The 12010-nt window shown below is 38.9% G+C and overlaps 1 protein-coding gene across 6 annotated transcripts in view; it reads right to left on the bottom strand.

Moving 5' to 3' along the window:
- TLK2 (tousled like kinase 2) overlaps positions 1 to 12010 on the bottom strand; it is a 122465-nt gene that overhangs the window by 71453 nt on the left and 39002 nt on the right. For 3 of the 6 annotated variants that reach the window (XM_043904956.1, XM_043904959.1, XM_043904957.1), the window contains exons 3-6: positions 7784 to 7855; positions 6773 to 6842; positions 5720 to 5763; positions 4903 to 4998 (exon numbers count right to left, since the gene is read on the bottom strand). The exons of 2 other annotated variants lie outside the window; for them this stretch is intronic. In XM_043904956.1, the coding sequence (XP_043760891.1) occupies positions 4903 to 4998; positions 5720 to 5763; positions 6773 to 6842; positions 7784 to 7855 (282 nt within the window). The remainder of the gene's footprint in view (positions 1 to 4902; positions 4999 to 5719; positions 5764 to 6772; positions 6843 to 7783; positions 7856 to 12010) is intronic. One more of the 6 variants, XM_043904958.1, reaches the window with a different exon arrangement.

The following is a 12010-nucleotide window of genomic DNA, read 5'->3' as shown; positions in this document are numbered from 1 at the left end:
CCACCAAGGCAGCAGCACAGAAATGGAATCAAAGTTATCATGTAACTAGGCTACTGTTAACATCAAACTTTGGCATATTAAAGATACCTGTGGTAACTTCTCAGAGAAACACCACACAGGACCTACTTATTAGTGGAGGAGAAAAGTATGAAATCATTTTTTAATCCAAATGAAAACAAGAGTTGAAGGAAACAGTAACACAGAACAGGCAAGAAATAGGCAACAACAGATACCATTAAGCCGGAAGACTTAAAACCTATATAATGACGTTTATTAGTGCAAACAGAATAAACACTGAAGTTTAAAAAAGATTTTTTTTTTTGACCATGCCACACAGCTTGCAGGATCTTAATTCCCCAACCAGGGACTGAACCTAGGCCCCAGCAGTGAAAGTGCTAACTCCTAACCACTGGACCACTAGGTAATTCCCTTAAAAAAGATTTCAGACTGAATAAAGAAAAAAATCTCAACTATGTATTTGTCAGATATACTGAAAACATAATAATGAAAAGCTGACAATATAAAAACAGACATATTTACACTATGCGGTGGTTTGAATATACTAGTATCAGATAAACTGCTAACAGCAAAAATTATCAGGAGAAATAGAATCACTTAGTAACACATAAAGCAAAAATATAAATACAGGAAGAAACCAAGTACACCCACAATCACGACAGTCATGAATATACCTCTCTTAGCAATTGACAGAACAAACAGCCAAAAGTCAGAATACAGAAGATTTAAACACGGTGATTAAATGCTATGATTAACAAAACTGTCATAATGACACTATAAAGAAAAGCAAAGGATAATCACAAAAATTAGAACAGTGGTTGTTTCTAGAGTATTGGGAGGGAGTTATGATCAGGGAAGGTTTCCAGGGTGCTAGAAATATTTTACTTTCTGACCTAAGTAATGATTAATGGAGTTAACTTCATAATGACTGCCCTGAAACATTTTTTGTGAAGGACCAGACAGAAGTATTTTAGACTTTCCAGGCAACATAACTCTGTGACATATTCTTCTTTGTCTCTACAACTCAAAAAATCCAAAAATCATTCTCGGCCCGCCAGTTGTAGGCTGCAGTTTACCAACTCCTGAACTCAAAGGCTCAGGGTTTGTGTCCTTTTTGTATTTCACAAAAAATATAGAAGAATCACTTAGGAGGGAAAAAGCTAAAATAATTCTTTATCTGTTTTTCTATTCTTCTCTTTCAACAAATAGTTGTGAGTTCCCACTGTGTACCCAACATTGTTTCGGGTGTTAGAGACTAAAAACTGAACAAGATCTCTCTTCTATGTCAAGGAGTGAGGGAAATAGTTAAAATGATTACACCTTTATGTAACGAACAGTGTAAGAGATGGAAACAGTAGTAAATAAAACAAAGGTACACTTCTCTTGGGATTAACATTCTGGTGGAAGATGATGGGCAACAAACTAACTGTATAGTTAAAAATTAAGATATGTAAATTAAGTAAAAATATTAAAATTATGCCACAGAATGATGACAGTGAATGATGTACAACACACAACATGGATGACTTTCACCAAAGTAATGCTGAATGAAATAAACTAGACACCAGAGTATATTATATACTGTATGATTCCTTTTATACACTGTATAAAAAGAAGAAAAAAAAAAAAACTCATCTATGCTACTACTAGAAGTCAGGACAGTAGCTATCCCCAGTGGCAGGGAGGGGGCTAATAACTGAAAGGGAACATAAGGGACCTGACCTTCCAGAAGGTATTTTGTTTCTTGTGCTAGTATAGTTGGTGAAAATTCATTAAGCTGTAGATGTACATGTATACTCTTCTATATGTATAAATATGAATCAACAAAAATTTAAATATATATATCAAATTTTAAATACATATGCCAGATAGTAATAGCTAAGAATTAAAGCAGGGTTAGGGACAGAGTTACAAGGTGAGAGGGACTGTTATTCAAAGAAGTTGGCCAGGAGAGACCTCTCTTGACAAGGTCATTTTTGAGCAACAGTCTGATGAAGGACTTGGTCATCATGCTATTCTTGGAAGAGGAAATAGCAGGTACAAAGGCGCTGAAGTAAAGAGTGCTTCAGAGTGTTCACAGAACTTCCAGGAGGCCAGTGTGGCTTGAGTGGCATGAGGGAGAAGGGGAGCAGACGGAGCCAGGTGGACGTGGGCAGCAAAGATTATGTAGGAGCTTCTAGACCATGTAAGCCTACAGTCTGGACAAGCCCCTGGCCAGTTCTGAACAGGATCTGACTTAAATTTTTCACAGAATCATTCTGGCTACTTACTATATTGAAAATAGGTGAGACACAGGCAGAAACAAGGAGATGACTTTGGAGACTGATGCAGAGAACCAAATGAATAGAAAAGAGAGTGGATTCGGGAATTTTTTTAAAAGAAAATAAGATTTTGATGGATTAGATATGGGGCATGAAGTTATGATCTGAAAAACTGGACACAGTAAACTGTTATCTACAGGGACAGGGTAGACTGCAAAGAGAGCAATTTGTTGTTGTGCTAGTGAGCAAGAGTTCCTCTGTGGATTTTTTAAAAATTATTTATTCATCTATTTATTTTTGGCTGCCCTGGGTCTTCATTGCTATGTGCAGGCTGCTCACTGATGTGGCTTCTCTTGTTGCAGAGCACCGGCTCTAGGATGCACGGGCTCAGTAGGTGTGGCGCACGACCTTAGTTGCTCTGTGGCACGTGGAATCTTCCCAGACCAGGAATCGAACCCGTGTTCCCTGCACTGGCAGGCAGATTCCCAACCACTGGACCACCAGGGAAGTCCTACAGCTGTTTTTTTAAGCTGCTCATTTAGTTATATAAGCAGAAATGTCAAGGAGAGGTGCATATGTAATTTGCAGGGAAATCAATGCCCAAGTAAATGGCTGGCCAGTTCATGCATCCTAAAAGGCAGATATGGATAAGGACACAAGTAACCTGGTAGATCTGGCAGAGGCACATGGGAAAGCTCTCTTTTGATTGCTTCTATTTTCCTAGTAAAATAAAAAAGTAAAGTCATCAGTTGAGAGAGTAGAGGGGAAGGAATTGCTGCTGGAAGGAATTGCAGGAAATGACAAAAATATGAAATATTCATCTAGGAGAGTGAATTAACTATGGAAATATAATAGGACTGGCAGCAACTCAGAGGCTCATGAGGTTGGGGGTCACAAACTTAAAGTGAGATCAGTCAGCATAGGTATATGTACTTTCCTCTAACCAGGCTGAACTGCTTAGATACAGGCAAGGAAAAGATGGAAAATTAGATTTAATCAGGGCTGAGTTTTTTTCAGGCAAGTATGATGGAGAGAGTGGGGAAAGGGAATTGAAGAGTATACACAAATCAGTGATTATAACAGCGAAGCACAGAATCTAAGATAGGAAGATAAAATGCAATGGAAAAAGGAAACTAAGGTTGGTTTCTATTTTAACACCCAAGACATACTTAGATTTGCATGATAATGAGGCCCAGCCACCATTCACAGAGGTGGCAGGACTATCTGTGGATCACTTGAGTACCTCTCTCTTGTCTTCATTTAAGACCTGACTTACATGGACACATGATAGATGGGTGGTCACATTACTGAAAACCAAATGAAAAAAAATCTTTTTCAGGAAGAAAAGAGTAGTAAGACAACAAAATTCTACAAATCATATTTGTCCCAAATAGGTAATTCTGCAATCCCATTTAACATTTTAAAACTTGTAACTGGTTTAAAACAATAAAAATACAGATCCAGGTCTCCTCAAAAGTTAGCTAACAAACCTCAACCTAACCAAACAGATTTATACATTGAACATTTATAATATTTTTAAATATGGCAATGATGACAAAGTAATAGAAAAAATTTCAAGTTGAATACATTTTCCTAAGTGCTTTACTAATTATAATCACCCTAATAAACGCATGTATTCATGAGACAGAGAGGGAAAGAAGGACATTTTTAAATAGTTTAACAATATAGAGACTAAATCACTTAAGAAAAAAAGCAATATTAATCAAGTCTGCTGAGGCAGAGAAAAGCAAGTTTCTGAAACAGAGACCTAGGATGAAAACTCCTGGTCTCCCTTTTCCCTAAGATCCCACAGCAATACCCGAGGCATCAAGGAACATAATACACTCTTATGTACAGGGTTCTCATATGGTATCAACAAATCAGCCAAAGGCACTTGAGTGAACTAACACAAAATCCTACATGAGCTGGTTCAGGGACTCTCAACTTTGGCACTAGTATCATTCTGGACTGGATCAGCCTTTGCTGTGGGCGCCTGTCCTGTGCATGGCAGATGTACACTAGCATCCCTGGCCTCTGCCCAGCAGCTGCCTATGGCATCATTCCACCCACCCTCTAATTCTGACCAAAAACTGCTTCAACATTGCCAAATGTCCGCTGAGGGGATAAACTACCCCGGCCTGAGAACCACTAACTTGGCTGTGATGTTTTTATAGAGTTTTATCTCACTCACAGGCAGAAAACAAACCTATCTCAAATCTGTGCAGCATTAGCTTCTGTACATCACTGGGCAAGCCATAAAATTAATTCAAATACCAGGAGCTGACCAAAATTTTTTGAAAGGAATTAACTACAGGAATATGTAAGTCTGGCCAGGATAAAAACCTAATGTTTGGATGCGAAACCCCTTTCTTGATAGAACAATGAGCTGCAGGCCTAGAAGTAATCGATTTATACTGAGAGAACAGGATCAGCTCTTATAAAATGTAAACTGACTGATACAGATTTGAATCTAAGTTAAGTGATTCACAGGTAATGCTATGAACGTTTCTCCTTAAGACTTCACCCCCCTTGGGTAATTAATGGAAGAGAAACTTCGCTTGAGTGTTCCTGGGCTTCTTGGTCTCCTACAACAGGTGTCACATTTCTCCAGGTGAATGCTTACCGGTAAGGGATTGGATAAGGAATGTTGCGGTGAGGATCGTGCAACTGGTGGAACACTTCTGCCAGGGCTGGTTCCTGGCCCGCTTCCCCCAGCAAACTGGCCAACAGGGAAAAATGGATATGAATAATTCACAACAGTACTGTGCTTCAGATAAGGAGAGTAAAAGATTAATACACAAACAGGTCTTAATTATACACGGTCCCTTTAAGTCTACACATTTTATTCTAGAGAGAAAATGCCATATAAGTCAAATTCTGCTATCTTTCCAATGAGATTTTAACAAGAAGCTCCAGCAGAAATGTACCGATATAAGGAAAACATGGCTAGAAACCTGAAGGTACACATGATTTTGAAAAGACATAAGAGAAGAATGTTTTCCCTTCTTGTCTCAAAATACATGAAGCAGGAATACAGTGTATGTTAGTGTCCCCTTCAGTAACGACTAAGGATGGGTCAGTGAGCTTACTACAGGTTCCACTGGACTACAGGTAGAGGACAAAAGAAGAGTCCAAGTCATTCCACTTCAACCTTTGTAAGACACAAAACCTAGTCTGGCCAAGAGAACAATCACCTCATTTGTGAATTTTTATATCATCACAGACAAGACACATCATGAACAAATTTAAATTTAGGAAGTCAGCAGCTGTTTCCTTATAGAGATGGGGCAACATCAGGTTGATGCAGGTGGGGAGGAAGGGGAGGAGAGCACGGTAAAGGCAACACATTCCTTTCTAAAGCTTTAAATGAATGAAAGGATTTAGGTTCTTTTTTTTTTTTTAAGTCACTATAGATTTCTTTTTCCAAAAATTTAACTTACCTCAAAGTAATCACTAATTTTATGTCCCCTAGGAGTGCCTTTCCCTGAAAATAAAACCAAAGTAAGTATAGTTTTTCCAGTAACACAAGTAAACCATCATTTGCTAAAGTATATTATGTATTCAATGACTGCCTATGCTGTTACCAATTCAAATGTCAACTTTACTTTTAACAAATGAGCCAAAATACCTGTTTTCTAAGAACAGAAGACAGTTTCCACCACAAAATAAAACACTGAAATAAGCAGTGAAAGAAAGACCTTTTCACACTTGCTTTCCTTTAAGATTCACTACTCTTTCTTTTACAAGTACACTAACAAAGCTTACGCCACAACTGTGAATCAAAATAAAACTAAAATATAAACTACACCCCCAACTAGGAGGATAAAAAAATTCAAAACAAATTCATCAGAACTAAATGGTTTATTCTATTTCACAAGTAACTTTATGTGACCTCGTTACTTCAGGAAAATTTTCTCCCACAAAAGTAAAGAATGATTTGCAGATTGAAAGATACAAAATGGGGAGAGGGGGGCCTTTCATTTCTTGGAAGCTCTTCCATTTCATTTATTCTTTCTTTAATTATTTAAAGAAACCTGGCATTATGACCATCATACTTACAGATTTATTCCACTGGGCGCCAATTATTCAATCGAGTAACTGACATGGAAGAAGGGTAGGTAAAAGGACAGCCATGTAAATGAAACCATTTCTGCTTGCCTATTATTAACAAACCACTGATCTGGTGCAAGACATAGTTAAAACTGCTATGTAATCTCTTTTCTGTACAATAAATGCTTAGTCTGAAGACAAATCCATGGTGAGAAGACTATTAATTTACAACAGGGAAAACTAGAAAATCCCCACAGAACTGACACTGTTTTGTCAAGTGTGTATCAAATGTCAAGTCTATCATAAACAGACTGATATTCCCTTAAGGAATGCAAATCTCCATTGTTAGGAATCCCTGTACACAAACTAATTCATGTGAGCTGGAAGTTTTATACCTAAGTACATAAGAATTGATATTTTTACTGGTGTGAAATTATTACTACCTTGGCTAGTTTCATATGGTTCAGCTTTTCTTTTCCGGTTTCGCTGGTCATTCTGTTTTTTCTCAGGAGTCTGTTAAATACCATATACATCACAATTAGCATTTTGTTAAATTTTTCACGTTATGAAAATTAGAGTGTATGTAAAAAATATCAAATTTACGAGGAGAATTAACTGGCTCAGAAGTCCTAAATGAGTGTCCTACTCTTAGAGCAGGGTCACAGAAAGAATATAAGATCTGGAATCAAACCATTTATACAATTTTTGGACAACTGCTTAAAATATCAGAGCTTTAATTTACTTATCTGTAAATCAGGGTTGCTGCAAAAGCTTACATGAGCTATTTCATAAAGCACAAATGTAGTACAAGCATCTAGCATATAGTAGGCTCTCAAATAACAGCTGTTACAATATTTTTTTCTTTTTGAGGCCACGCCATGCAACTTGTGGGATAGTAGTTCCCTGACCAGGGACTAAAAATCCAGACCCCAGCAGTGAAAGCACTGAGTCCTAACCATTGGACCACCAGGGAATCCCAATATTTCTACTTTAAAAGAGCTTAAATCTATAAATTTTTTTCCAAAAAAAGAAGTATCTGCATGATCAGTCAACTGACTAGTCTATTCAAAGTCTTATCTAAGTGCAAAGTAAGCAGTTATATATTCAGCTAGGTTATTTGCCTTTAAAAAACAAAAAACTTCAAATTTTGTTACTGAAGTCTTTCAGGCCAAACTGACTCACTCTGCTGAAGTACTAAGAAGTGCTAAAATTCAAGGAAACCTAGACTAATTCAGCTACAACTGCAAATTTCTACCTTTCATTGATTATTATGATTATAGTAATAAAAACCCATCAGGGCCACATGACAACTGTGCAGACACAAAGAGCACACAACTCTAAGGGGGATCGTTCACACAGACCCTAACGGGACCCCAGAGTCTGCAGTGCTATGGCTTAACCCAGATCTAAAGTGTGGGAATATGAGAAGTCTTGCAATGGATGTGGCTTCTTACCTCTACTTCTTTATCACTCAAGGACCCCACGCTGCACAAGCTCTGGTTGGAAGACTCACTATTGAGTGGCCCCTGAAAAGAAAAAAACAAAAAGGAATCAAAAGAAACTAAGATGACAGCAAAAAGGAGGAAGAAGCCATGTGATTGTGATATCTACGTCAAGTCAAAGAAACCAAGAATTAACTGCAACACCTCTGGGCCAACTTGAAAAGAACTCCATCCATCATATAGTAGAGGGCACTCATGTTAAAATTCTCTACCTAATGTTATTTTCATTTCCTTTATAAACTCTGAACTCCTGTGCAAACTTTCCCCTTCTCGAGTACTTCCACACGGACCAAGTTCATTCTTTAAGGAAAATAAGCAAGGGAAAAATGATTCTCGTGATTCTTGTATCTTACAGTCGATATCTGAAAGTTGAGATGTTAAGGGTATGTCAAAGGTTCCTCATGAGGGGGTGGTCAGAGACCATAATGAAGGAAACACTTTTTCGAATCATGCTTTAAAGAGACTGCCAGTTCAAAAAACAGTTACAGAAGACTGACCTCTAAGCCTAACAGCTTGAGGATCTCTGCTAGCCTGCTGCTCAGAGAAACTGATGAAAATTATTTTTTAAAACCACCATTCAAAGCCTCTGACAATGGTCCCTAAGGGCAAAGAGCTAATAAAGAAACAACCATTCAATAAAATCTAGGAAAAATTTAGCCTGCAAGGTGCAAGTCTGTGGTACCTGAACTAAGATCCCGCTTTTCTTCCCATATCCCACCCTCCCATCTCAGCAGGGTTCCAGACTGCTGCAGCCAAGAGCACAAGACCCCTCCTTCCCCAGCTCTCAGTCAAGGGCTTTCTTTCTGAGAGGAGCATGACTTCAGGATTCTCGTTTCGTCCCCAGCACTCTTGTCACTGAAGCCGAGTCCCAGCCAAGTACATCAAAGACAGGAGGCTTCAACCTGCCTAACACTGACTTGTGGAAGGGGGGCTCTGCCTTAGCTTGGTTCACTGAGAGTACTGGGACTCCAACAGGCCTCCCGCTCAGCTCGTAAGGTAGCGGTTCCACATTACAAGAGACAAGCTGCTGTGTGCACCCCATCTATACCTCCGCTCCTAGTATTCAGTTCCTAGAGGCTAAATGTCACTCACAGGAAAGTGTTACTCACTGTCCCCACCTCCAACACCAGAACCCTGGCTTAGATATTTTGCCAGGGGTAAAACGTTGCAACATATAGTACCAAAGCTCTTCCCAAAGGACCTGACTTCATTCTCAACAGAGTGTGGACAAGTTCAAATCTACAGATATTCAATGGAGACTGTGGCAAAAGGCAAGTAGGAGAATATTTGTGTAATGAGGATACAGCCTAGACTGTAGGTCAGTTAGTTAGCAAGAGAGAACCAAGGAATAAGGCCCCACCAGGGAGGAGTCATCCTGCGGTCAGAACAAATAGCAAACATTCGTCAAACAGGTATGACCTAAATCAAATCCCTTACAATTATACAGTGGAAGTGAGAAATAGATTCAAGGGATTAGATCTGACAGAGTACCTGATGAACTGTGGATGGAGGTTTGTGACATTGTACAGGAGACAGGAATCAAGACCATCCCCAAGAAAAAAACAATGCAAAAAAGCAAAATGGCTGTCTGAGGAGGCCTTACAAATAGCTGTGAAAAGAAAAGAAGCGAAAAACAAAGAAGAAAAGGAAAGATATACCAATTTGAATGCAGAGTTCCAAAGAATAGCAAGGAGAGATAAGAAAGCCTCCCTCAGCGATCAGTGCAAAGAAATAGAGGAAAACAACAGAATGGGAAAGACAAGATTTCTTCAAGAAAATTAGAGATACCAAGGGAACATTTCATGCAAAGATGGGTTCAATAAAGGACAGAAATGGTATGGGCCTAACAGAAGCAGAAGATATTAAGAAGAGGTGGAAAGAATACACAGAAGAACTATACAAAAAAGATCTTCACGACCCAGATAATCATGATGGTAGGATCACTAACCTAGAGTCAGACATCCTGGAATGTGAAGTCAGGTGGGCCTTAGGAAGCATTACTACAAACAAAGCTAGTGGAGGTGAGGGAATTCCAGTTGAGCTATTTCAAATCCTAGAAGATGATGCTGTGAAAGTGCTGCACTCAATATGCCAGCAAATTTGGAAAACTCAGCAGTGGCCACAGGACTGGGAAAGGTCAGTTTTCATTCCAATCCCAAAGAAAGGCAATGCGAAAGAATACTCAAACTACTACACAGTTGCACTCATCTCACACGCTAGTAAAGTAATGCTCAAAATTCTCCAAGCCAGGCTTCAACAGTATGTGAACCGTGAACTTCCAGATGTTCAAGCTGTTTTTAGAAAAGGTAGAGGAACCAGAGATCAAACTGCCAATATCCGTTGGATTATCGAAAAAGCAAGAGAGTTCCAGAAAGACATCTATTTCTGCTTTATTGACTATGCCAAAGCCTTTGACTGTGTGGATTATCACAAACTGTGGAAAATTCTTAAGGAGAAGGGAATACCAGACTACCTGACCTGCCTATTGAGACATCTGTATGCAGGTCAGGAAGTAACAGAACTGGACATGGAACAACAGACTGGTTCCAAATAGGAAAAAGAGGACGTCAAAACTGTATATTGTCACCCTGCTTATTTAACTTATATGCAGAGTACATCATGAGAAATGCTGGGCTGGATGAAGCACAAGCTGGAATCAAGACTGCCGGAAGAAATATCAATAACCTCAGATATGCAGATGACACCACCCTTATGGCAGAAAGCAAAGAACTAAAGAGCCTCTTGATGAAAGTGAAAGAGGAGAGTGAAAAGTTGGCTTAAAGCTCAACATTCAAAAAACTAAAATCATGTCATCTGGTCCCATCGTTTCATGGCAAATAGATGGGGAAAGAGTGGAAACAGTGACAGACTTTATTTTTTTTTGGCTCCAAAATCACTGCAGATGGTGATTGCAGCCATGAAGTTAAAAGATGCTTACTCCTTGGGAGGAAAGTTATGACCAACCTAGACAGCATATTAAAAAGCAGAGACATTACTTTACCAACAAAGGTCCGTCTGGTCAAGGCTATGGTTTTTCCAGTAGTCATGTATGGATGTGAGAGCTGGACTATAAAGAAAGCTGAGCACCAAAGAATTGATGCTTTTGAACTGTGGTGTTGGAGACGACTCTTGAGAGTCCCTTGGAATGCAAGGAGATCCAACCAGTCAATCCTAATGGGAATTAGTCCTGAATATTTATTGGAAGGACTGATGCTGAAACTGAAACTCCAATACTTTGGCCACCTGATGCAAAGAGTTGACTCATTTGAAAAGACCCTGATGCTGGGAAAGATTGAATGCTAGAGGAGACAGAGGATGAGATGGTTGCATGGCATCACCGACTTAATGGACATGAGTTTGAGTAAACTCCGGGAGTTGGTGATGGACAGGGAGGCCTGGCGTGCTGCAGTCCACAGGGTCACAAAGAGTCAGACACAACTGAGCGACTGAACTGAACTGAACTGAGAGGGGCTCAAGAGAAGAAGTGAACTGACAGAAGAAATAATTTGCAAATCTGAAGACAGATCAATAGAGATTATGCAAGCTGAAAAATAAACAAACAATAAAAAAGAAAAGAAGAAAAATGAACAGAGCTTCAAAGAAATGTGGAAAACTGTTAAGTATATCACCATGTACATAATTAGGATACCCAGAAAGAGAGAGCAAGAAAGGAGCAGAAAAAAATTTTTGAAGAAATTGTCTGAAATTTCCTTAAATCATTAAAAGATAATAATAATAACTTACTGATACAAGAAGCTTGATGAACTCCAAGCAGGATAAACATAAAAAGCCTCATAAACAAACATACTGTAGGAAAAATACTTGACGGAAGGTAAAGAAACAGAGAATATCTTGAAAGCAGAAACACAACACGTCACTTACAAGGGAATCCAAGTAAGATTAACAGTTGATTTCTGAGCAAAAACAATCACGTCCAAAAGGCAGCAGGATAATATATTCAAGGTGTGAGGTACGGAGGCAGGGAGTGTTGAGTCAACCAACACTCATACATTGAGCAAAGTGTTCTTTCAAAATGAAAGCAAAGGAAAGAGTTCTCAGATAAATAAAAAAGAAACTTCCTCAACCTAACAAAAGGGCAACTACAGAAAAAAACAAACAAACCCTACAGTTCACATCATAATTAACAGTTAAAGACTGGAAGCTTTCTCCTAAGACCCA

The sequence above is a fragment of the Cervus elaphus genome, chromosome 5, assembly GCF_910594005.1.
Source record: "Cervus elaphus chromosome 5, mCerEla1.1, whole genome shotgun sequence".
Lineage (NCBI taxonomy): Eukaryota > Metazoa > Chordata > Mammalia > Artiodactyla > Cervidae > Cervus > Cervus elaphus.
The sequence above is the reverse complement of the archived record's forward strand: the minus strand, read 5'-3'. Positions and strand labels throughout refer to the sequence as shown.